The 26,450-nt window shown below is 47.1% G+C and overlaps 1 protein-coding gene across 2 annotated transcripts in view; it reads left to right on the forward strand.

Annotated features, from left to right (window-relative positions):
- Slc24a4 (solute carrier family 24 member 4) overlaps positions 1 to 18,596 on the forward strand; it is a 129,052-nt gene extending 110,456 nt beyond the window's left edge. For both annotated transcript variants that reach the window (XM_051196500.1, XM_051196501.1), the window contains exons 13-17: positions 5,781 to 5,947; positions 11,543 to 11,657; positions 15,468 to 15,580; positions 16,009 to 16,074; positions 17,548 to 18,596. In XM_051196500.1, coding sequence (XP_051052457.1) covers positions 5,781 to 5,947; positions 11,543 to 11,657; positions 15,468 to 15,580; positions 16,009 to 16,074; positions 17,548 to 17,700 — 614 coding nt within the window. In that variant the 3' untranslated portion in view covers positions 17,701 to 18,596. The remainder of the gene's footprint in view (positions 1 to 5,780; positions 5,948 to 11,542; positions 11,658 to 15,467; positions 15,581 to 16,008; positions 16,075 to 17,547) is intronic.
- The last annotated feature ends 7,854 nt before the right edge of the window (positions 18,597 to 26,450 follow it).

The following is a 26,450-nucleotide window of genomic DNA, read 5'->3' on the forward strand; positions in this document are numbered from 1 at the left end:
AATATTATTCAAAAGGCAGGGGAGAAAGGACTTTACACATTCATTACTGGAAGAGAAGTAAAATGTTACTGCCACTTTAGACAGCACAGCAGCTGTTTCTCCAAGAGTTAAATAGAGTTACTATGGACCCTGCAATTCTACTCCTGTGCTTCCACTTAGCACTGTTAGAAATATGACTCCTCCTCCTCCTCTTCCTCCTCCTTCTGCGTGTGGATGTTTTGCCTGCATGTGTAACTGCACCATTTGTGTGCCTAGTGCAAAGAGAAGCCAGAGTGTGTGTGTGTGTGTGTGTGTGTGTGTGTACACATAGAACTTGAACAGCCACTAAGTATGAATAAGTATAGTATAGTTCATACAGGACCAGGGCTACAGCTCAGTAGCAGAGCATTTGCTCGCACTTACCTGGCAGATGCTAGGCATTGGGTTCAATCCCCAGCCCTGAAAAAAAAAATATTCATGTTGTTGAAGATTATTCATCTGTGAAAAGGAATAAAGTATTATTGCATGCTACATGAACACTGGCTAAGTGAAAAAAGCAGGCACAGAGGGACACAGTTCTATTCCATTTAGCTGACAGTGCAGAATAATTAAACCTGGAGGTTGAAAATAAGTCTGCAGTTTCCAGAGTTTAGAGGACGTAGGGAACACTATTAACAGGCATGGATTTCTATCGGGGTTGATGGAAATCATTTCGAATACTATTATACTGGAGATAATGTTATGAGCACTTTCCCACCAGCAGAGCCTCATCAGTCCCAAATAACACGCAGAGACACTGTGTTAATTATAAAGCTGTTGGCCTGTTACTAGTGTTTCTTATTGGCTAGCTCTGTCTTAAATATTACCTCATTTCTATCAATCTAAGTATCTCCAAGTGGTCTTATCTTACAGGAGAAAAGGTCCAGACCTGTTACTTCTCTCATGGCCTTCATCTTGACTCATCTCTACTACATCTCCCAGAAGTCTCCTTGTCTCCTAGTCCCACCTATCTTGCCTTCCTATTGTCCAATAGTGTTTTATTCATTAACCAATACGAGGAACATATTTACAGAACGACATCTCCCATCAAGATGAGGCTATATAAGTTCTAAAACCCACCTAACCAAACACTTTAAATGGGTGACATTTTGATGTGGTAATTATATCTCCAGTGTTTACAAATGGAGTTAACCTACAGTGGGGTTCTCAAACTATGGTCCAGCCTAAGCAACTACTAGGAACTAGTTAGAAATATCTCTTTGCCATCTCCTCCTCATGTTCCTCCTCCTCTTCTTGTAATGTGTGCAGATGTTTGGCCTGCATGTATGTCTGCGACACTTGTGTGCCTAGTGCATGGAGAGGCTGAAAGAAAGTATCAGATCCTCTGGGACTGGAGTTACGGGCAGTTGAAAGGTGCCATGAAGATGCTGGGAAACAGCTCTTACCCAACGAGCTGTCTCTCTAGCCCAGAAATGAGTATTTTTAGTAACTCCCTGTGGCCCCAGCTACAGCAGGCTGAGTGGGAGGAGCCAGTAGTTGGAGGCCAAACTGCATAACATAGGGGAGATCTAATTTTTTTGAAAAAATGCAAATTCTCTGACTCTTCATCCAGACTTTCCAAAGCATCAGTCCTGTAGGCTGGTCAGATTCTTCCGAGGGGCTCTGAGTTTGAGAAGTAGTGATGGCACTGTCTCAGCCATGTGGGCACTTAGCTCCAGGGCGCAAGAAAAATCTCTCCAGCAGCGAGGGGTGCAGTCCACCTCAGGACCACAACCTAGCCACCCACTTAATTGAAGTATCTAATTAGTGCACCATCCAAATTAGTGTGAGGTTTTCATGGACCACTACATCTGCTCTCTTCCTCTGGCATGATGGGCCATCTGTTTTGTTGCAATTTGTTTTAAATACTTCTTGTCACATAATTAAATTGTAAAGTTCTACTTCAAGAGAAAAATCAGAGACTTGGGGAAAGAAATGAGATCTTCTCCTTGGTGTTGGCATATCCATCAGCCTGTAACGGTGCATGGGAAGGGAGGGGCTAGGCACCAGGAGGGTTTTCTAGGAGCACTGGGGTGGCTGCTACTTGGGAAGCAAGAATGCTATCACTAAAGCATCAGTTCTGAATGTTTATTGGGATGAATTTTCCCATCACCCTGTGGCCTCACAGCTTCTTAAAATTATTTCTTGGTGGTATGTGCTTGTAGTTCGGCCTCATGCTGGGAGGGTGGAGACAGGCTCAAAGGCCAGCAAATCTAGAGGAAATGGCACCCAGTTCCCAGTGAGAAATCCTGTCAGGAAAAAACCTAGGTGGGTAAGTCCCGAGGAAGACACTCAAGGTTGACCTCTGACCTATATAATTATATGTATGCACATATATGTGTGTGCATTCACACACAAACACACACACACACTGGTTCCATGGAATGGCATTTAGCTTTCACTGTATGTAACCCTATTATTTTCTATTTCTTTTTAAGGAAGTATTGGTTTCTATCCACTGAAGTGATTTTTCTAATTCACCAGTATATAACACCCAATTGTAAAAAAAAAAAAAAAAAAAAAAAAACAAACCCTCAGCAGTAGAGACAGGGTCCGCTAAAGGAGTGTTTCCTAGGAAACCAATGGTGGGTGTTGATGCTAACTGCGTGGGTGGGGCCAAGATGATAACAGATGTCAAAACAATATGCAAAGCCCATACCAGCAAAAGGACAAACTGATGGAATTTGGTGTCAATGAGAGAAGAAATGTGTCCTTCCACACTTTTTGTGTTTATCTATGGAGAGATTCCTGGGTATTTAAGTGGACAGGGTTACAATATCCCAAAATGAATTTTTATCCCATGCATGGGGTCTTAGGATGCCTCAGCCCTTCCTCAGCAGCCCAAATGGGTTGGGATGTAGTTGGCAAGATAGGGACCTGGAGTTTGGGGCAAACCGTGGGACAGAAACCGTACTCCTGTTTATGCTGGATATACCCTGTATGGAGAGGTACCTTTAGAACGAGATAGGAGACATGTTTTCCTGACTGCAACATCTGGCTGGATAACCAGCTGACATGCTGATCTCAAGCTAACCACATTCTCTTTGCTCCTTATAGGCAGCTTGGGTTAGTCTGTGGTCGTTGTTGATTCGTTTTGTTTTGTTTTGTTTTTGTACGTAAACACACTTTGATTATAATTATTTAGGAAGGCATTTCAGTATTGACTGATCTGCCCTCCTGACCTTTAAAAAAAAATTATTTAGGAAATAACAAAGTGCACCTACACAGCTCTGAAACTGAGGTACTCCAACCTGCTCTGCAATTTAAAAAACAGAGATATACTTCATAAGCCATAAAACAGATGCTTTGTGGCACATTTTTCCTTCTGTATTCAGAGAACAATGTGACCATCATCAGTATATAATTCCAAAATATTTTTATTATAAAACAAAACAAAAAAAAAAATCACCAAATACCCACCCACAAGTAAAGACTCCCCAGTCCCGTCTCCCTGGTGACCACCAAGCTTCTTATGTTTCTGGATTGTCCTGTTCCAGACGTCTCATCTGGATGGAGCCTCGCACTGTGTGCTCTTGTGTCTGGCTTCCCTCCTTGTCTTAATTGTTTTAGCAATCCTCCCTGCTGAGGCATGCATGGCTCAGGGTTTCAGACCTTCCCCTGCTCTCCTTACATTGCCACAGCTGGCTTGTGCTTCCCTCACTGGAGTTTTAGTTGGGTTGTTTCCATTTGGGGGTAACTGTGTGAGCATTTGAGTTTTTGTGACATTTGTCTTCATCTCTCTCAGGCAAACACATACATTTATTTATTTATTACTTCTTTATTCATTTTGGTCTTTTGAGACAGGGTTTCCTTGTGTAGCTCTGGCTGTCCTGGAACTCACTCTGTAGACCAGGCTGCCTCAATCTCACAGAGATCCGCCTGCCTCTGCCTCTGCCTCCTGAGTGCGAAGATTAAAGGCATGGGCCACCACTACCTGGCTCTGTTGAACTCTTTAGGAGAACTGTTGGGTTGTTTTCTAAGGAGTCTATATATTTTGCATTCACTCTTCCAGTATGTGAGGGTTTGTACTTTTCCATGTCTTTGACAATATTTGTTATGTCTTTTTGCTGTAGTCATAGTAATGGGTATGAAATAATTTTAATTATATCTTCTTAATGACTAGAGAATATTATAGTTATGTATGTATTTGTGTGTGTGTGTGTGTTGGGCATTTTTAAATAGGCTTAACGGCCATTTGTATGTGTCACTGGAGAATGGTCTATTCAAAACCCCTTTCTCTTGTATGTTGTTCATGTGTGTAGGAAGCCAGAGGTCAGTTTCAGACATCATTTCTCAGGAGCCAGATACCTTGCTTTTGAGACAGACTCTCCAGTCTAGCTAGTCTGTCTAGCCCCATGCCCCAGGAATCCTCCACAGGTCACTCCTTCCTTCTGCATTCTTTGAACTTAATCCTCTCTTTGTCTTGTCTTGGGAGGAACATAAGCTCCTGGGTTTTAAATGCTTCCCACGTCAACATGGGCATTTACAGTTAAATGGTTCCTTTGGAGCCTGTCTCCTCCACATCCTGCAAGTTTTGACATTTTACATTTTGTTTTCTGTTTCCTCTAGTATTTCCTAATTTCCCTACTGGTTTCTTCTCTGACCTGTCTAGTTGCTTAGGACTATGCTATGTGACTTCCACGTGTTTGCAAACCTTCCAGCTTTCCTTCTAATATTGAGTCCTAATTCCATTCCTTTGAGGTTGGCAAGCACACACGGCCTGACATCAGTCCTAAACCCACTGGGTCTGGTTTTACAGCCACACACTCAGTCTGTTCTTGAGAACTGTTTGTGTGTACTCAGGGAGAGTGTGTGTACTTTGTTTTTAAAACATTTGGTGGCCAATGACATGGCTCATTGGGTAATGGCTCTTGACGTCAAGCCTGATGACCTGAGGTCAATGACCCGGATCCACATGGTAGAAGGAGACCCAGCTCCCACAAGTTGTCCTTCGACCTGCACACAATAGCCCTGTGACACACACCTCCATCTACCCCTCACAAAATAAAGACATACAGAAATGTGTAATATTTTGTTTTAGTGTATGTGTGCATGTGTGTTGCATGGACGTTAGAGGACAATTTTTAGGAGTCGGTTGTGCAATAAGTCACCAGAGCTTTTACCCACAGAGCCATCTCACCGGCCCCAATATGTGCCTTTCTTGCATGCACACACTGGTGCAACCCATCAGCTTTGGGATCTTGCGCACAAGTTCTCCATGTACCTTCCAGATTCTGCTCCCTCCTCTGTGCTGGGCTGCGAGCCTGGAGCTTCCCACACTCCAAGTCACACCGCTCCTGCAACAACCAAGACATAGAGAATGTTGTTATGAACAGATGAAGGCAGCAAGAAGCAAAGTGCTCAGCACCATGCTTGCCACACTCTGTAGGCCAGTTACTATATCGCATTGTCCTAGTTTGACCCTTATCCTCAGAGGAACAAGCAGAATTGATGGAATTACTCCAGCTGCCGATTCCAGAACCCATATCCCACCTCCCGCTCCCAGCTCCCCTGAGTCAGTATCATCCCCGCCTTCCTTGTCTTGTCAGTTAAGGATTACAATGGACTAATGTTGGTCAGCCAGCAAGCACTGAGTCCTCCTGCTACTTCCAGGCGACCTGATGGAGGACAGTTCTGTGGCCTCAGTTACTTGGAGTCACACCAAGTTTAACTTGAAAATAGTAAACCAGGACTGGACTAGCAACCATGTAACCCAATGTCGTCTTGTCCCGCCCTTTGCTCTATCCCGTACCCCTTTGCAGAGGCAAAAGGCGACAAGGTTAAGTGGGTGTTCACTTGGCCCCTCATCTTCCTCCTGTGTGTCACCATCCCCAACTGCAGCAAGCCCCGCTGGGAGAAGCTCTTCATGGTGACCTTCGTCACGGCCACGCTGTGGATCGCCGTGTTCTCCTACCTCATGGTGTGGCTGGTGAGTGACAGCCCCAACTCAGCCTCTAAGCGTCGGTCCCAGCTGCGGGGAAGCCACTGGCCTTGCTGACCTCAGTCTCTTTCTCAGTCGAAAGTGGTATTCACATGCTGCAGTGCCCTCTGTGTACCCAGGAGTGGACACCATGCTTTGTTCCCTCTGAGATGGGAGCAGGCATTGGAAAGGAAGACATACAAGAGACTGTTCTGGCGGGGTGGGCTGAGTAAGAGGACACAAGTGCTGGGCACCTCATTTCTAGGGCTCCCAGAGGAATGTAAAGGAAGGAAACGGTGGGCAGTGAGAAAGAGCAGGTACCCTCTGCCAAAAAGCTGCCCTTCTCTGTGTGCCAGCAGCACAGGACAATTTCATAGAAAACCCATTTTGACCTCACGACATCCCCATGGGATAAATATTTTAGTGTCCCCATTTTGCTGATGGAGAAACCGAGGCATAGAGAACCCACAATTATACAAATAGCTGGAGCTAATGATAGAATTCTAAAACCCCTGTTTCCTGCAGGGGGCTTAGGAGCAATAAGAGGAGGGCATAGTTACCATCTGGATGATTTCCATTCATTGCGAAGCTCATCCGTCAATAAATCATTTCCTTCTCCTAACACAGAGGAAGGTGAGGGAAGGTGATCAGGGAAGGTGAGCAGGGCTTGACTGGTGAGACCTCTGTGGGCCCAAGGGCCTCTTTCCCTCCCCCCTAGAGGAAGGATGGGCTGTGGGGAGTCACACAGGGCCTTGCGTATGCTAAGCAAGAGCTTGATACTGAGCCAAAGACCCTGCCCAAGAGAACAGATCTGAAGCCTAGTCCTTTCTCTTAAGACCACTAAAGCTGAGCAAGTGACTCACTGACCCAACTCCTGGAGCCAGAGTCCCTCTGTGAAGCTGGGGTGACCGCCATTGCCTCTGAAGCTTGTTGGCTCACAGTTAGACACCTGCTCCCCAACCACCCACCGTCTCGTTTCCCTTCTTCCCGGCCCTGTGTGTGGAGAGCCCAGCTGTGTCCTGAAGAGCACACGGAATGTCTAGTTAGTTAGTTAGTTAGTTTGTTTGTTTGTGGGGCTTGTTTTCTTGTGTTCGTATGGGAAAAGAGCTTGAAATAGTTTCTGCCCACATCCCTAGCAAAAGATAACTCCCAAAGACAGTAACAGCCTCACCTCAAAAGAACTGAATCTCACTTCTTACTTTCCCTGAGTAGGATGAAAAGTCAGCCATCTTTATGTTTGAAAGGGACCAATATGTTTCTTACTAAAGTATATTCCCAAAACATGACAAGTTTTAAAAAAAGAAAATAAAAAAAGAGTATTTAGTGACATTTGAGTAGGCACGGGAATTAGGAAGGTCAAATAAAAGAATGTGTGAAATTCTTCCTTCTCTCCTTACGGAAAATGTCAGTACTGTGTACTGAGCTCCAGGTGGCAATAAGAGGGGACACCCCCACCTTCAGTATTTTCATTTACAAACCCTGCTTTTGTTTTGAAAGCTGAGGCCCTGGGCCAGGTTGGGCTGTGGTTATGAGAGCCATCGGCTGGCCCGATCTGACCTGTGGTATGGTTTTGAGCGTTGATGGCCTTGGTTTTGGGGGGGGGGCTCTTGATGATAAGAGCAGATAACGAACAGTGTCTCTGAGCCACCTTGGTCTCTAAGGTGTGCCTGCTCTGGTGGCCAGTGCTTGCTTCCGTTGTCCTAGTGGGGCACCAGGGAAAAGAAGCCACCAAGCCACCCCCATCCCATCACCTTAAAGACTGTCACCTCCAAGGACTTAAGAAGACCGGATTGCAAATGTTAGTGGGAGGCAGAGGCAGGCTGATCTCTGTGAGTCTGAGCCAGTTCCAGGACAGCCAGGCTACAAAGAAATCCTATCTCAAAAATAAATGAATGAATGAATGAATGAATGAATGAAACAAGCGATGTCAGTGTCAGGTAGAAGGCTCTTCATATGGACTGTCCCTTCTAGAGCACAGTTGGGGTCACTGAGAACAAAGAGAAGCTGGGAACATAGCTCTGTTTTTCATTCAAAGCCTATGTGTCAGGCAGCTTGGAGCACTGGGGTTTGAGTCCAGGGTAGAATAAGGTTTATGTGACATGCCTCACCCAAGACCCTGAAGTGTGTGAGCATACCTACAAATTGTGCCCATTTCTGCCCTCTCCCGCCCTCCCCGCCCCGCCCAGCACCTTGCTGCTTCTTAGCCGTATGGTCCAGTAGTTTAAGAAGGAGAGTCAGCTCTAGCTCAGTTCTACCCTTAAGGTGTCCAGTGTCACACACTCAAAACTCGTATGTCACAGCCGGTGGCTTGTGGAAACACCTTTGGTCAACAGTGTGGATGGGTGATGATGGATCAGTCATTCTTTTATCCCTGTCCTGATCCCTCCTTCCAAAGCCAGGGCATGTTAGCAGTGTGCCACAGTCTGAGAAGATGAGGTGTCTCTGTCTGTCCCCACCCAAGAGCGGGCTACCTGGCAGTGTGCTGGACCCTCTCTGTGTGTGGGCAGTACGTTCTGTTGTCCTTCTTCCGGGGATGTTTCTATAATCCACACACACTGGCTGAGCATGGCACCTGGGAAGCACCTTTAGTCTGGGGCTCTGGGAAATCTGATGGCTCTCATTTTCTTGTCCCCGCGGAGTACAAACAAGTGGCTGAAATAGAGGGAAACATTGCACTGTGACCATGTGGCCCTGGCCAGGTATTCACATCTCACTTCTTCATTTCCCCCTTGCCATTGAGTCCATGAGACAGCTGTGGGTCAGAGAAGCAAGCCTGGTTGTCCAAAGTCATACAGCGGTTGCTGGGACTGGAACCATTAACTAGCATCCCTGTTTCATTACTGTCGCTGAAAAAAACAAAACAAAACATGGACAGAAAACAACCCGAAGGAACTTAAGGCCACTAGTCAGGTCACATCCACACTCAAGAGCACAGAGAGAAGTGAATGCCTGCTTGCTCAGGGCTCAGCCCACTTTCTCCACTCCTCTACAGTTCAGGACCCAAACCCAGGGAATGATGCTGCCATAGTGGACTGGGTCCACAATTAAACAACACCCACCCCCCGCCACGTCCACAAGCCACCCTCATCTAGACCAGCCCTCATTGATGCTATCTTCCCAGGCAATTCTCAGGCTATCTCAGGGTTTCTATCATTACAATGAAAACCCGTGACCAAAGGAACTTGGGGAGAAAGGGGTTTATTTGACTTATGCTTCCACATCACTGTTCACCATTGAAGGAAGTCAGGACAGAAACTCGAGCAGGGCAGGAACCTGGAGGCAGGAGCTGAAGCAGAGGCCATGGAGGATGCTGCTTACCAGCTTGATCCTTATGGCTTATCAGTCTGCTTTCTTATGGAACCCAGGAACACCATCCCAGGGATGGCCATGGAGGATGCTGCTTACCAGCTTGATCCCAGGGATGACTCCACCTAAAATGGGATGGGCCCTTGCCTATTAATTACTAATTAAGAAAATGCCCTGCAGCTGTACCTTATGGATGCCTTTTCTCGATTGGGGTTTCTTCCTTCCTGATATCTCCAACTTGTGTCAAGTTGACAATTAAAACTATCACAACTGAGTTATGATCAGTTCTGAGAGACACCACTGTAGATGATCTCTGAAAAGAGGCGAGCTGCAGCCAAGGGGTAAACCAGGGTGGTTCAAAGGTCTCTAAGACTTCCTATCTGGCTGGCCCAATCTGCCGCTAATGGCTCCAGCCAGCTCTCTGGTGTCATAATCTCCAATGGCGTTCACTGACCGACTGTGTGAAGTCTTTGATCCAGTAGATCCGTGTCTTGGAATTTCCTCTAAAGAGATACAGAGATGACAACTCACAGACTGACATACAGACACATTGATGGAAAGGAGATGAGAGCATTTGTCTGAGAGTCCATGCTCCATTTCGAGCAGCTGGTGCCCTTGGGCATCAGTACTTAACCTCTCTGGCTCACATTTGGCATAACAATAGTGTCTTCCTCACCAGTGGGCAGCAAATATGAAAGGGCGTGGCACTCTTAGGAGGTGTGGCCTTGTTAGAGGAAGTGTGTGACTGTGGAGGAGGGCTTTGAGGCCTTATACATGCTCTAGCCACACCCAGTGAGACATATCACTTCCTGTTGCCTGTGTAAGATGTAGAGCTCTCAGCTCCCTCTCCAACACCATGCCTGCCTGCACGCTGCCAGGTCCCACCATGATGATAATAATGGACTGAACCTCTGAACTATAACTGAACTGAAAAACATTACTGAAATGTTTTTCTTTGTAAGAGTTGCCATGGTCACAGCCATAGAACACTGACTAAGACAGGGAGTAAGATAACTTTGTAGACTGCCTGGTATATAGTAAGTCCTCGTTAGAAATCCAACAAGAAGCCATGGAAATGTCAGTGAGGGATGAGTTAAAATGCAGACTATACGGTGAAACCGAAGCATCACTTTAAAATGTGTTTAGGTGATAGTTGCTAGTAGAAAGGAATTCATGTTGTATTACCACATGAAACAGTTTCAAAGCGAGTAGTGATAATAATGATCTGATCTTCCCTTTTTCCTGCCATACACCCCCAAAACAAGATCAAGGGTGCACAGAGATCTTCAGATGTTCCCAGACCAGCAGTTTCAGGGTACTGAGCACCTGGGAATGCAAGTTGCCGGGCCACACGCTGGCACTCAGGGGTGAGGCCTGGCAGTCTGGTCCTTTTAAGCCCTCCAAGAAATTGTCTATGTCCTCAAGTTTGGGACCCACCTACAGATGTAATGTGTCACTGGTTCTGACGACTCTTAAAAGATGGTAGTTAACTGTCATTGTCCTTTTATTTTATAGAAATGTTTAATGCAAAGCTGGAGAGATGGCTCAGTGAATAAAAACACTGGCTACTTTTCCAGAGGACCCAGGTTCAATTACCATCACCCACATGACAGCTCACAGCCATCTACAACTCCTGTTCCAGGGGACACGTTTCCTGGCTTCCTTGCGTACTACATAACACACACACAAAACTCTCATAGGCATGAAAAATAAATGAAATGAAAAACAATTTTGAAGAAATAAGCAGATACTGCCTGATCAGGAGAAAAAAAACAACATGCAAATATCTTCTTGCTGAGCATGATTGCGCACACACTGGGGAGTCAGACAGGAGAGTCTCTGAGTTTGAGGCCAGCCTAGTCTGCATAGTTCCAGGCTAGCCAAGATTACATAGTAAGATCTTGTCTCAAAAGAAATTTTTTTCCATAAGAAGCTGATGCTGTAGCTCCATTGGTAGGGTGCTTACCTGGCATACATCAAGCCCTGGGTTCAATCCCCAGCACAGCATAAACCAGGTGTGGTGCTGCATGCCAGCTTTTAGGAGGTGGAGGTAGATGGAGGCAGGAAGACTCAAAGTTCAAAGTCATCCTTAGCTACATAGCCTGTTCAAGGCCAGCCTGGGCTACATGGGGCCTTGCCTCAAAACAAAACAAGACCTTTAAAAATAAGCCATATTCAAGATTTTTCACCTAATTACAACAATATCACATTTAATTCAAAAGCACACCAGGTAAGGAGAGCTTCCAGGGCTGTTGCATTGTGAGTTCACCCAACCTCTGACTGTGGCCTCTTCTGTAGGTGACAATTATTGGATACACGCTTGGGATCCCTGATGTCATCATGGGCATCACCTTCCTGGCAGCAGGCACAAGTGTTCCAGACTGCATGGCCAGCTTAATTGTGGCAAGACAAGGTAAGGTTTGAGCCTCGGCTGCCCGAAACCCCTGGCAAGCTTCCAGCCTCCGCTAGCAGAGTTATGACTCTTACAAGGGGCAGTTGTCAAGTCCTGCTCAGAGGGAGACCACGACATCTAGAATTTGTCATATATTAGGTTCCCTTGTGGGAAGACCACTGTTATTGTGTGAGACGACAGGGACAATTATCTCTTCACACCATATAAGGCACAGACAACAGATCAAAGAAATGATTCCATCGAGGTCTAGCTTGGGGAACCAGAGAGTTTCTTGGCATTACTTACAGAGCATGGGTGAGGGAGGGGCTGCCTGCAGGACATGGGTAACCTCCAGACAGCTGTGTCACTACAAAGTCCCACCCCACTGTGGATGACAACCTCATGGAAGCTGCACCATGGAAACCACCCATCAGTCCCTCCTGCATTTCAGCTGCACAGGCCCTGGTGGGGAGGCAGATGCTAGAGCCATAGGCCTTGTGTAACGGGGAGGCAGGGGTGAGTGAAAGGGAGAGGGATGCCAGAGCCATAGGCCTTGTGTAGTTGGGAGACGGGGAATGGTGGGTAGAATGCCAGGTGAGGATCTGATCCTCTTCATTCCTCTGCTGCTTGAGCCCAACTGTCATTGTATTGTTCTCCTCATTTCATTGTCATGGCTACAGGCCAAGGTTATCTCTGTTCCTCCGTGATGGCTATGGGATGGTCTTAGTATGCCCAGAAGAAAAAGCCACACTACTACTATACTTAGATGGACTCCCCTAGATCTTTTGAAGTGTCTTCCCATGTGGTTGTTTTAAAGGAGATGTCCTGAGGTTACAGTGTGAGTTGGGAACAGAGCCTCAACCTAGAAATTATATAGTAAATGAGTGACGATATGTGGCCAAACTACCTGGCCAAAATGACCTGAGGGAAGAAAGCTTTATCTTTGCTCATTGTTTCCAGCCCATCACAGCAGGGACTGCAGATAGAACGTGGCACTGGACGTGGGTGGTAATGCGTGTTAGCATCGTGGTGGATCGGATCCAGGGGCTGGAAGTAGTGACAGACTTCCACAAGTTAGACTCCACTTCTTAACAACTTCATAGTGTCCCCAAGTAGGGCCGCCATCTGAGGAACAAGTGTTCAGAGCATGGGCCTTTTGGAAACATTTTAGATTCAAGTCATAACAAATGAGAGCCACATCTGTCTCAGGCGGGCATCATGAAAATCCTAGCAACAGCCCTTTTCCATTCTCCTGAATTCTAGAAGATGTGAAGCGCTTTGCTTTGTATGTCAATGTTCTTTGGGATTCACACTCCTTGATGGCAAAACCAAAGAGCTGCTAAAGCTAGCCTTTCATTCTTTGCTCCTCTCCACCAAGGAGCCAGCATGCCAGAGTAGGCTAGCACATGTCTTCCTGGAGGCAAGAGTTTGGAATCCACAGGAGGGGAAGACCGACCAGCAAGAGAATCCTCAGAAGAGGGCAGCACTGGGGAGAGAGGCTGGCTCTGGAAATAAAGACACATTCCTCTAAGAGATGCAAGAGCTGAGAAGCCGGTGTGAAGAGAAGGCTGTGTGAGAGCTTGAGCCCTGCCGGAGAGAATTGGAGGCCATTGGAGGCAGCAGCTGAGGGAAATGGAATTTAATTGGGTGACCTTTGATGTTAGAATGTTTGCTTCCTAGGGCAAATCAACACAACCGAACTTAACCTTACTCAAAGTCTAAACCTGGGGCCTGTGGGATCTGCCCACTCTCACATTCCAGAAGAGCCTGCTTGACCCTGCGAACTGCAGCTTTTTGGCCTCCTCAGCCTGTAGCGGTACCGCTCTAGGCCCTGCTCCTGTTGTTACAGGCTGTGTGTCTCCCTGTGTTTCTGCAGCCACACTTTCTTCTTACAGGATTGGCTGTCACGAGATTAGAGCCCATTTAATTCAGTATAACTTTATCTGATGGCACCTGTAAAAAATCCTAAATTTAGTCACCCACAGAGACTGTGACTTGGAGGCAGGGAGTGGGCAGCTCCTTACACAATACAGTGAGTGCAAAGAATGCTAAGCAACATGGGGCCTAGCTAGCACTCAGTCACATGGACCTGGGAAAAGTCGGTCTCGGGGATGCTCTACAGCACACAGGTGACAAAGTCGCCCCTGGGTGGGCACCAGAGAAAGACAACAAGACAAAAGGATGCTTGGTTTACTCCTGGCTAGTAGGAAGTATTGCTATTTGGGTGGTCCCAACGCCAATGAAGGGTCTTATTTTGGAACAAAGGCCAAGCAGAGGCCTATAGCAGGACACCGTCTCACACTAGCTACAGCGGGAGAAGTGTGAATGAGGCCAGGGCTTGGGGTGCAAAGCTGCCATAAGGTAATGATGTGGTCTACAGAACCCAGTGGCCATGGTTAGGGTTAGAGGCTTCTCTATCCGTCGTCAACTGCGTGAAGCAGGAGGTCACACACACAGGTCCTCTGACAGGCACTCCTGCACCAGGCCTCCCTACAGGCTCCCTGCAGGTCAAAGCCTAGCCATGCATGTATCGACTGGGGTGCTCACAATACACCCAGACCCTCGGGCCCTGTACCAGCCCTGCTCAATCAGGACCTGCTTGTTACAAAGCCCCAGGTGACTTGTGCGCCTGTTAAGGTGTGTGTCTAGGGGCTCCAAGGCTCCCAGCCACCCTTGCAGCTCAGAGAACTGCCATGAGATGTGCTCATTTCCCCCTCTAAATTCCAACATCTTTGGCCTGCCCTCATCAGGTACCAGTAGCTGGTCCCCACCCATCCCTGTACATTCCTTCAAGTTGCGAGAGGCTAAGAGCCTAGTAGACCTGGGTCATGGAGATTCAGACCTCAGTCCTAAGCTGCCATGATTCTGAAGTTTTTCACACCAAGCAGGAAGGGGCTGCTGGGGGTCATCAGAGGGCAGCAGTGAGCACAAGGGACAAGGGGTGGCCTGGCACCCTGGAGGCTAGTGAAGAGGCAGATCTGGATGCTGGATGGACTTGGCTGATGAATGACACACCTACCAAAGTGATGTCAGGTTTTTAGACCTTCGTGTTTCAGGCTGGTTCCTTCTGCGCCCACATTTGTGAGTACCAGCTTACAATGTCCGGGTTTAGCCAACATGAGTCTTTTCTCAAAATGTGCTCTAATTCGTGATTCCTGTGCGACCAACAGGATCTTGGACAATGGGGCGGGAAGGGGGACAATGGCCTCTGATTTTGTAATGAGAAAGGACACTCTTGAGAAGCCAGCGGAATGTAAGGGCTGCTGCACTGTGGTCCCAGATAAGGTCATGGATGCCACTGTCTAGACACAAATATGCTTCATGGTTTGGAGGAAGGATATTAGACCAGTATCCCGAGAATGGGTCTCTAGCAAAGTGTTAGCCCTTGGTCACCTGCCACATGAGAGTGATAGTCCCACCCAAACCCAGCACAGATGAGAGAACTAAATGAAGCTGAGAATGGCAGCTAACCAACCCGGGAGAATAAGGGAGGAACCTGTGCATCTCTCTAAAGTCTTGGCTTACAGGTGATGCCTGGGCCTCTTTCGTCCTTGTCAGCTACATGGTGTCTCTCTGGCTGGCAACGCACCCTGCATTCCTCCTCCTAGTATTCTCCTGGTCTGCTCACCCCGCCTATGCCTCCCGCCTGTCCATTGGCCTAAACCAATAAGAGAAACACATATTCACAGCATACAGGAGGACAGCCCCCACCATAGAGTCCATGAAGGGACCCCCCTTCCTTTGAGCAGCACCAATAGAAGGGTTCAGAGAGGGAGCGAAGGTCCCCTGAGACCATTTCCTGATGGAAGGAATGTGTTGCTTATCCCCCAGGACTTGGAGACATGGCAGTTTCTAACACCATCGGAAGCAATGTGTTTGACATCCTGGTGGGGCTTGGCATCCCGTGGGGCCTGCAGACCATGGTCATTAATTATGGATCCACAGTAAGTCCTAGCACTTCCTAAAGAAGGGCACAGGTATGTTTCAGAGGGAAGGATGATGCCCACCCAACTACTGGAGTTCCGGGCAGATGTGCTGCCCCTTGTCCTTAGCACTTACTTTTCTTTGATGGCTTCTAGGAACAGTCTAATCTTGTCTGCAGGAGGGAGTACGTGCTTGCTGCACACGTCATCAGTGTCTCTTCCTCTTGCCTGCCCCCATTCTGGGCCACTTCCTGATGAACCAAGTGCAGAAATGAACCTATGGCTCCCCCTTATCATGAGGTCCTGACCATTCCTGCATGCTCGCTCATGAGAGGGAGCCCTGTGTTCCCCAATGGAGAGAATGAATATTCCGAAGTGGGCTAGCTAGACTTTTGGAATAGACTGGCCGAGCAACTCAAGCTTTGTGTCCTGTGTGCCTCACTTTCCAGGTGAAGATCAACAGCCGGGGTCTGGTCTATTCTGTGGTGCTGCTGCTGGGCTCCGTCGCTCTCACTGTGAGTTTTACCATTTCAAACTGGGAGCATCATGCATGCTTCATTTCGTCCATTCAGCCTGCCTGTGCACATCTCCCATTACTTGCCCTCCGCAGTGATAGACAAAAGCCAAGGAGATGTGTATATTCAAAGATACCCAAACCTACCTTCTCTCTCTCTCTCTCTCTCTCTCTCTCTCTCTCTCTCTCTCTCTCTCCCTCTCTCCTTCCCTCCCTCTTTCTCTCTCTCTCATTTTTTCTTTCTTTAACTAAGAGCAACTGCAGCCACTGTGGTACTTCATCCTGAGCAAATAAGATGTCACCAGGGGACCTGGGAGATGAGCTTGATCAGTTAAGGCCAAAGATCTGAGTTTGAGTCCCAGAACCCATGTTGTTAAAATAAGGGATCATAGTGATGCATACTTGTCATTTAAGTGTGGGAAAGCAGATACAGGCAGGTCCTCAGGGGCTCTCTGGCCACCTAACCTAGCCAAATTAGAATGTTCAGTGAGAGACTCTATCTCTAAAAGAAGGGAAATAACATTTGAGGAGTGACAGCCAAGATTGTTCTCTGGACTCTACATGTACCCAGATACATGTACACATGAACCCACATACATGTGCACATGCACCCATACATGTGCACACACAGACACACAAAGATGTCACTAGGGTTGTCATGTCGTGATTATATTTCATTTCTTCCTGACTGGTCCAGTGAGAGAGAAATTCTTCTGGCCTGCTGAGCTGAGAAATGGAGGGCTGTCACAGTCCTTGGCACAACATGTAACAACCGTGAGGTCTTCCTGGCTCGCGCGCACACACTTATGACATGCACTTTATATCTGTGGTTTATTTGGTTCTTCCCATCCCTGATGAGGAAGATGCTACCATTCCCATTTTGCAGAAGAAATCGAGGCTCAGGAGTTAAGCAATTTGCACACAGTCACAGAGCTAGCAAGTGGCAAAAAATGTGGCTTGCAGCCAGGTTGCTCTGTCTTTACAGAGCTCTGTGGTCTGTGTGGAGGAGGAGAGCTGTGGTCCAGCCCAGAAAAGCCTTGATTCCGGGTTGAGAGTAAGGGTAGTGGAGGGGGGGGGGGCTGTTCCCCCAACACATGCACAACAAGCGAGGAAAGCAGAAGTTCATCCAGAATGGCTCAAATGAGCCTGGGAAATGTGCTGCAGAGAAACAATTATGATGCCAAGTTCCGAGGCAAAGGGGAAGATCTGGTTTCCTTAGAGAAGGGCCATGGGGAGGACGTGCTGTACCTTGAGGAAGTGGCCTGTCTCCTCAGGGAGGGCCAGTGTGTGAGAGGGGCTGCTGTGGATTCAACCATGTCATGGGACAGGTCTCAGAGTCTAGTGTCAACTAGACCAGAGTCTTGACTACATCTTATAACAAGCTCTGGAGTCCACACTTAATGTTTGGTTAAAAAGGCCTTTGTTTGGGTCTCTCGGCCCCTCCAAGCCTAGCTCTCCACCTGTCTCCTTCCAGGTCCTTGGCATCCACCTCAACAAATGGCGCCTGGACCGGAAGCTGGGCATCTACGTGCTGGTCCTCTATGCCGTCTTCCTGTGCTTCTCCATAATGATAGAGTTTAATGTCTTCACCTTTGTCAACTTGCCCATGTGCCGAGAAGATGACTAAAGCTGAGCTGTTGCCCGGGAAACTGCTGCGGCCACCACGATGCTGGCGTCCTCTCTCTCTCCTTCTCCACACAGGTCTCTCCTGCCTTGGCAGCCGCTGTCAATTCTTTCATGAGCTGGAAGGGCGGGCCACCATGGTCTTTGTGTGGTCATAGTCCAGGCCGCTGGGCATCTGTTCCTGCATGGCGGGGTCCAGGCATTGTTGGAGCCGCTCCACACACTCTTGGCTGCCGGCTGCGGGGATGCATCATGTCTCTCCTCTCTTGCACACTTTAGTCAACAGGACTTCTGCGTGCTGTTTGTCTTTCTGTCCCATGGGCAGCCTCAGAAATGCAAAGTAGGACTGTGGTTGGCCAGTATCACCTCTGGGCCCGGAGAAGGCAGATTGTGTCACCATGAGCTTCCAACTCTGCTGGGAACACTGGAAACTTGGAAGAGACAAGGCATTCACCTGCAGGGGATTGAGACCACTGCAGTCATGGAAAAAAATAGGAGGAGTGGAAGCATGATTTCCCAGTAGAAGAGAGAAAAGCAAGTGAACACTATTATCCTTTTTATTGACACATTCAGAAAATGAGCGATAAAATATTAAAAATAAAACGTCACATATAGATCATCATACTTGAAGAATATCATTCTGCACAAAAGGATCATTGACAGGGACCAAAAAGGTTACCCTTGGAGAAAAAAAAAAAATGAATCCTTTATGTGTCATCTTGTGCTGGCTCCGGGACAATTTGGTTTGGAATAGAAACAGGTGGACGACCACACAGAACCAGGTGCTAACTCAGAGACACAGTGGGGAATGTAGTCACAGCTACACATTTCAGACCTTAGGATGCCATGCACCACCCTTCCGGTTTGTAACTTCTCTGTCAATGCTCTGCTTTCAAAACCCCCCTACTGAGAGACCCAATTGTTTAGATGCCCAACCAATTGCAGAAGTGATAGTTATGGCAAGAAGAGAGTGCCCACAAATCACTCTCCTGGTTGGCTGAAGCCAAGTCTGGAAAGCGTACCTTAGAATTTTTAGAGCTAAGCTTATTGAGTTTGCTCCACAGGCAAGGCCCGGGATTGGGAGATGGATCCAAAAGTGAAACAATGTTTGATTGCTTCCTAGCTCTGAAGTCTCTGCGTAACAGATTCATGACTATACACCATTCCTGGGTTCTACTGAGAAAGCACAAATTAATTTTATATAGTGAGGTTTTTATTTTTTTAATGTTTCTATTGCAAAAGTCTATCAGGTCTGATGCACTTTGAATACTGAGATATTTTGCACAGTAGAAGGCATGGGGATAACCCAGGGTAATAGAGAGGGATTTTTAGCAATTTTAACCTTGGTGGTTACTACAAATCCTGCAGCTGAGTCCTTCTGGGCCCATGGTGGAATCTGTAGTGATGTTCTCTGAATTTCAAGGGACGAAGTATTCAAGCTTGTGTTCCCTTAAGCAGAACTATGATGAGACCTCGCTCCCGTATCAGCCTTCAATTCGGGGTTCACGTCAGTATTAGTAGCTCTGGATAACCTCGGTGGCCTTCAGAGCAAAACGGCAGAATTTCCCTTCACAAGAGTAGCTAAGCCTGAGGGAAGGAACCTGAAGGTGTCCCTCAGTAGAACTCAGAGGCGTCAGAGTTGGTGTGTATAACATGGGCGTGCGTGCGCACACACACACACACACACACACACACGCACGCACGCACGCACGCACGCACGCACGCACACCTCGTTTTCGCAGGCACATGCTAGCTCTGAGTGCATCTGTCTCCCTTTGAACCTCCTAACTGCTCTGTAATGTAAGTTTGAATTCTCCTCAGTTCAGCAGCAATTGACATCAAATGGATCCAGGTTAGCTTCGGGTCGTAGCAGAGCTGGGGCCAAAGGTACCCATCACCCCTCCCAAGTTAGCTAGTGTACCTGATTGGCCAGCCTGGTACAGTGGCATGAGTGTGACTTTACCATGAGTGGAGGTGTATGAATCTTATTTCTTGGGTCAAAACCCCATGGAATAGTTAATTTACCCAGACATTTCCCAGATCATATTCTAATACCTGCCCTTATTGAATGTCCCTATTTATTTTCCTGTAAAGAAAAATAAAAAAGACCAAATGCTATTTTTTAGATGTTGTTAAGGCACAAGCTTCAGCCTCTGAGGGTCTGCACTGTGTTTTGGTCCTCTGGGCTTTCCATAGCTTTCAGAGAACATCCCAGCTGCCTCACCCCTCCTTCAAAATCTGCTGGAAGCTACAAAGTGTCTCACAACTGCAGTTAGAAATGGAAAATTGTGCTTTCGGTATGTAGGGCACGCCTCTTGCTAGTTTTCTTTGGTCTTTAATGTGCCAACATTCCTCAAAAGCTCTGGGCATCTTCCATATCTAGGAAACTACAGACTGAAAGTAAAAAGTTCTCTGTTTTTAACTAAATATTTTTCCTCATGAGTTTCCAGATTCATTTGGTAATAATAGGCCTACGTTTTCAAAACCATGCTTCCCATTACTACACAGAATCTCTGTCTTTATTTTATCCCTAAAGCTAAGTTAGCATGGTGCAATTACTACTTCTACCAAAAAAAAAAAAAAAAGAAATAGACAATTAAAAAAATACACTTAGCTTTTTTCCTTCCAGAGGCAGAAAAACAAGCACAAACTGCCGTGTTGAAACGGAAAATGTCTGCCTCTCTCCTGGCCTCTCTCCTCCCAGAATCCTTTTCAGGACTGAGGTAGGGCAGCCTGTGGACAGAGAAAGAGGAACTTGGATTGTTCTTCCTGGGAGAGCAGGAGAGGCCTTCACAGCACTGGAAGGTTCTCTCTGTGGCCTAGCCCTCCCCTGGGTATAAAATTGGGCTGTTCTTGTCCCATATTAAATCAGTGGCCTTCTTGACTTGTCTCCCCCTGGAAGTCAGCAGCAAGTAGCAGACACCTTTAAACCCCCCAAGGCTCAGATGTCCACCTACAGACTATCCCAATCCTGCCTGGGCCCGTGAAGGAAGGCCTGGTCCTCTCTTTACCACCTGTCTTTCCTTCCTTTGTAAGTTACCTTGTAAATGGATGGAAAAGATGGCTGTGTTCTTGGTAGGTGCTTAAGGGACAAAGAACTTGCTGGTTAGAATTTAAATTGCCCATCAAACCTATCAGCCAGGTTTTAAGTACATGCCAGGGGTGCTCCGGTGTCTCCCAGCACATTCTCCACAGGAGTCGTCCTTCTCTGGGGCCAGTGAGCAGATGTATCCAATATACCTGAGAATATCCATAACTGGGAATGGCTCAGGTACCATGTCGTGTCCATAGAAACTCCTAGAAATTTTTGAAAATGCTTTCTGGTTAACTCTTGAGTGACAAGAAATCTTGATTCCCTATTGGTTGGCAACCTAAGATCCTGCCTCTCTGAATCTAGATCACTCTGTCCCCGTGTAGACTCAGAGAGCACCCTGCTTTCTCCAGATGTGAACGCTCCACCTTGGTTCTCTGATCTCTGCAGCTTATCACATCCCATGAGCCCCTCAAGGGTTATATCCCAACGAGGTAGGTTTCCTCAAAGTCTAGAGCAGTAGTTCTCAACCTGTGGCTCTCAACCCCTTTGGGGGGTGTTAAACAACCATTTCACAGAGTTACCTAAAACCATCAGAAAACAGATATTTGCATTATGATTCATAACAGTAGCAACATTATAGTTATGAAGTGGCAGCAAAAATAATGTTATGGTTGGGGGTTACCACAACATGAGGAACTGTATTAAAGGGTCACAGCATTAGGAAGGTTGAGAACCACTGCTCTAGAGGAGGAGCCCTTCCTATTTTATATTTTTGGTTATGAGCCTAGCCTTTAATGGCTGAGCCATCTCTCCAGCTCTGCCCTTCGTATCTTCTAGGAGATTCTTCCCACTGTCAGTTATGTGCACACAGGAGGGAGACTTTCATGGGCTCCAGCACAGCCAGAGAAGAGTAGACTCTGTGAAACACAGCCAGCCCTCCTCTGCTCTTCCGTGCATGAGACTATGCCTTGCTACAGAGCACTGGTGCCTACAAGGCACATTCCCAGGGCACAGCTAGCAGAGTGGTCCTGTGTTTGGATTCTCTGAAGCCGCAGTATCATCTACAAAGTTCACATACATGAACCATGCAGTTAAGTTACCAAATATATATCATGTACACACAGATATATATATATAAAATCTACCCCCCCCAAAAAAACCCCCATGTAATGTTTTCAGTAAGTTTACAGTTTGGTGTGGCCCAGGGCTGTGTTTGGACACTTCTGATGTGTTTTTGGTTTTTTTTGTTTTGGGGTTTTTGTTTTGTTTTGTTTAATAAAGGCAGCCTTGACCTGGGTACTAGCCTTGTGATTTGCTTCATGCCTGACTGGGGATAATGTCCCTTTACCACAGTACCACCCAATACAAGCAACTGCATGCCTTCATGCCGTTGGGAAAAGGGTTACTCTCTCCACCTCTGCCACCCAGGAGGGGCTATCATGTTAAGGCAGCCAGCTGAGTGGTCTGGGAGCTTTGGTTATCCCCGGGTGAGGGGCAGTGGTTAAGCATTATAGCTTCTCAACCACCTTTGCTTTCCAGTTTCCATGTATGTCTGCTGCATCCTCAAATACCCACCCACCCCGGCAGACCCACACATGCACTGCTAGGGAGTCCAGGCTCCCCACTGAAGTGTCTTTCACCCTGTGTCTCTAAAGCTCTCCTACCCCCAGTGTTTCCTGACCGGTTGTCCAGGTGGCATAACTTACCCCATTCCCTTCGGCAGGGCTGAAATCGAATCTCTCTGGGAAGTGTCTAAACATTGAGAACACAGTCTACTTCTGTGAAGGTCAAGGCTGTGGCTGTGCGGCTGGCTGTCCGTGACATTGACAGGGCCAGGGCTTGCCTACTCCTTGTTAAAACCCAGGATAGATGCCAGCATGACCCACATCTCTTCCCACGGTACAGCCATAATCCAAGCAGTGGCTGCTTAGGTATAATGCTGGTCAGGGTTTTTCCATCTGTGAGCTCAAGAAAATCCTCCATCCTGGAGAGAGCCTGGGGCTTCCCTGCTCCATCCTTAGAAAACAAGTTTATCTGTTGTTGTTTTTAGCTATTAATAGAAGAGACCATGTGGGTTTTGGTTTGGTGTGATCAGCTTTTGCCTACTAAAAGGAAAGGCCCAAGACAGCATTCACCCCTCAACACTCTAGAATTCCCAACAGGGAAGTTCTGGGGTCCACTCCAGGGGAAACACACAGTCCTCTCCCAATAGGAGGACTTTCCTACTTCTGAACATGCCTGGGACCAAGACAGGGTCATTCTGTTCCTCTAAGTGAAGTGCTCTGTTGGGGTGGGAGGCGTTCTAGCTGCCAGGTGTCCTGCCCCACTTTGAGCCTCTGCCCCTCTGGGCTGTTGACCCTGTGACTGTGCCCTGGCTTCTTCCACCTGACCTGCACCAAGTCCATCTGGGGACCTGACAGACAAAGCTGTGGCAGACCCGGTGTGGCCAGCTTTTGGGATCTCCAGTCTGTGGAGGGTTGGCTGCTAGTCTGTGAGGCTGGATGTCCCATTCAGAGCACTCACTCCTGGCACGGTGCCCTCCCCCGTGTCTCCAAAGTCCTTCCTGATGTCTGATACAAAGGCAGCTTTGATTACTCAGAGGCAACAGAAGCTGCCAGCCAGACACACCAGATCCAGGGGCAGAGCTAGGACTGCCATGGCAAGCTGGGCTCAAGGAGGCCAGAAACATCCAAGACACCAAGGGCACAGTTTCCCCCAGGGAATTTGGACCTTTTCTCAACACAGCCTCAACATACCAGGTCTCAGGCAGATGGAAACAGAGGATTCTTGAATCTTGAAAGAGCCTCCTTTAAAACACTCCAAACCAAGAACTTCTGAGGCCATCCATATGCCACCGAGTACCCACCCACAAGACATCTGTAGCATGCTGGGCTGAGCATCTCTGTTCATTCTCTAACAGGCAGAGCAGGAGCAAGGGGTTGGAAAGCTGTAAATAATACATATATTTATGCCGCTATTTATTTTTTCAATAACTGTGACCTCCTGCACTGTGAATGCTCTGTGATATGAGATTCTTAGTTTAATAAAACTGTCATTAAATCTGAATGAATTGATATTATTGGTTCCTAAACACTGGCGTGAGTTTACTTTTATTGCGAAGAAAAACAATCTAGAGTAAAATATGAAACTAACCCTTTATAAGAAATCTAGCAGTCAGTATTGTGATGCAATATATCAAAACCCTGTACACCGTCAATACAATAAACAAGAACAATCATCTGTCCCGATAGACCTTCCATCCACAATTTCACAGACACAGACATGGGGGTTTTGTTTGTTTTGGGGGGGGTTGGAAAGAATTACACTGGAATAGCAGCCATTGGAAACCATTTCTATTTGCATATTGAGAAAAAATAAACTTCAAAAAACAGATGAGAAGTCGAAGCTTTTAATTACAGTGGGTGGAAATGAATGAAGCAAAGTTGAGCTTTTGGTACAACTAGACTAGCTGAGATGGATCCAGATAGCCCGACCTTTCCCTGGTGGGAACTGTCACCTCACTGTGTCCCACCGCACCCTTTAAAGGGCTTCAGCTCAGTTGCTACTATCTTGAATTTCATGCCTGTGCGCATGCGTGCATGTGCGAGAGTGTGTGTGTGTGTGTTGTACGTGTTGTGGACACTTTTGGTGTGCATGTGTGCATTTGGAGACCTGAAATTGATGTCAGGTGGTGTCTTCTATTGCTCCCCACTTTACTTTTTGAGGCAGTATCTCTCACAGAAAACAGCACTGCTATATGACTGAGCCATCGTACCACAGGGATACTTTTTAAAAACATGTCTATTACATTTATTTGCTGGAGGAGGGGACCATGTGCACACCACAAAGCCTGTGTGGGGGTAAGAAGACACAAATCTGCTCTTTGCTTCTCCCATGTGGATCCCAAGGATAAAACTCAAGTAGCCAATCTTGGCAGCAAGTGCTTTGCCACACTGAACCATCCATCACCCTGGCCCCACGGAGACACATCCACAAAGGTGCTTACTGTTTCACTATTCACAATAGCAGGCAAATGGAATCGGCCTAGACACCCATCAGAGAATGAACGGATAAAGAAAATGTGGTATATATAAAGTGGAATCTCAGCCACACCAAAAAAAAAAAAAAAAAAAAAAAAAAAAAATTATGGGAAAACAGATGGAACTGTAAAATATTAAGCAAAATGACCAAGATTCAGAACGATAAACACTGTATGTTCTCTCTCGAATGTTTAACTTCTAATTTTATTGACTTGTTTGTTTGTTTGTTTTGGGGGGGTTGTTTTGTTTTTGTTTTTTGAGACAGGGTCTCTGGGATTCTGGCTGTCCTGGAACTCCCTATGTAGACTAAGCTGGCCTTGAACTCACAAAGATCTGCCTGTCCCTACTTCCCAAGCGCCTTGTTAAAGGTGTGGACCACCACAGCTATATATAATATATGTAGTATTTGTGGGGGAGGACAGGAAACTAGAAAGGGGCCCCTTGATAGGGGAAGAGGGAGTTGAGGCTGTGGGGGAGGGTAACAGAGCACTTGTGGAAAGTGGAAGGAGGTAAAAGGGTAAAGTGGGGGAGTAGGGAAGGGTCAGCCTAAACAATGTGTGTATGAAAACACCATAATGAAACCTGTTAGTCATGGGCTGAAAAGACTCAGCAGTTAAGAACAGTGCTTTTCTTGTAGAGGACCTGGGTTTGGTTCCCAGAACCCACACAGGAGTTAACAATCACTGTAACTCCAGCTCATGGGCTCTGATGCCCCTTTCTAACCTCTGGGGGCAGCAGGTACACGTGTGATATGCAGACATACATGCAAACAAAAGCACTCACACGCATAATAAAAATAGCCAAAAACCTTTTTTTAAACAACAACAACAAGAAAGAAAAAGTAAATGAAAAGGAAGCTCCATTTGCCATGACCCTACAACTTGGCAGGCAGTTAATCGCCTCCTACAGACTCCTCGAAAGCTGCTGGGGATGGGCTCCTGGATACCCACCTGTTAGAGGAGGAGATTGGCTCCAGAAATTTAAGGAAGTCACCAAAGGCCACACTGTGGGGAGGAAAAGAACAGAGCTGAGACTGAAACCCTGTCATCTGAAGCAGAGAAAGCTGCTGTCGCCTAGCAACCACACACCCTTCGCAGCACCCCAGAGACCGAGTCCCCATTCGAGGACATGTTTACTTCGGGATGCAGGGGCCTCAACTGAGATAACACTGCCCGATGACCACCATATTGGATTGGGTGTTCCGGCATCCTACCCAGCCTGTTGTTAGTCACAGTGTAATAGGAGCCTCCCTCGTTCATGTGGACAATGGCCCGAGGACACCATAGTGAAAGTAGATAGTCTCCCAGGGGAGAAGAGAGATCTACACTAATCAGTTCCAAAGAGTGAAAAAGAAACAATCGCAGCCTCCCCCAAGCAGTTAGGGAGCAGCCAGCTCTGCTAAGACACCAGGCTTCCTGCCCTAGATTCTGGGGGAAAGACCTGTGAGGGAGGCTAAAATCCCACAAGTTTTCACCATGGCACTAAAGCTATTGCTGGCTGTAATTCATTTTTCTTTCATCATTAGCTAAAGGGCCTTGTTTCTAGGTCTTTCCATACACTAGCCCATCTCCCAAAGATGCCCTTCCATTATTGCCCCATTTGAAATCCTACTCCAGGGTTTATGGGATGCCACCTGCCTATAATCTCAGGGGTTATAGGGAGGCTGAGACAGGGGAACTG

The sequence above is a fragment of the Phodopus roborovskii genome, unplaced genomic scaffold (assembly GCF_943737965.1).
Source record: "Phodopus roborovskii unplaced genomic scaffold, PHOROB, whole genome shotgun sequence".
NCBI classification, from domain to species: Eukaryota; Metazoa; Chordata; class Mammalia; order Rodentia; family Cricetidae; genus Phodopus; species Phodopus roborovskii.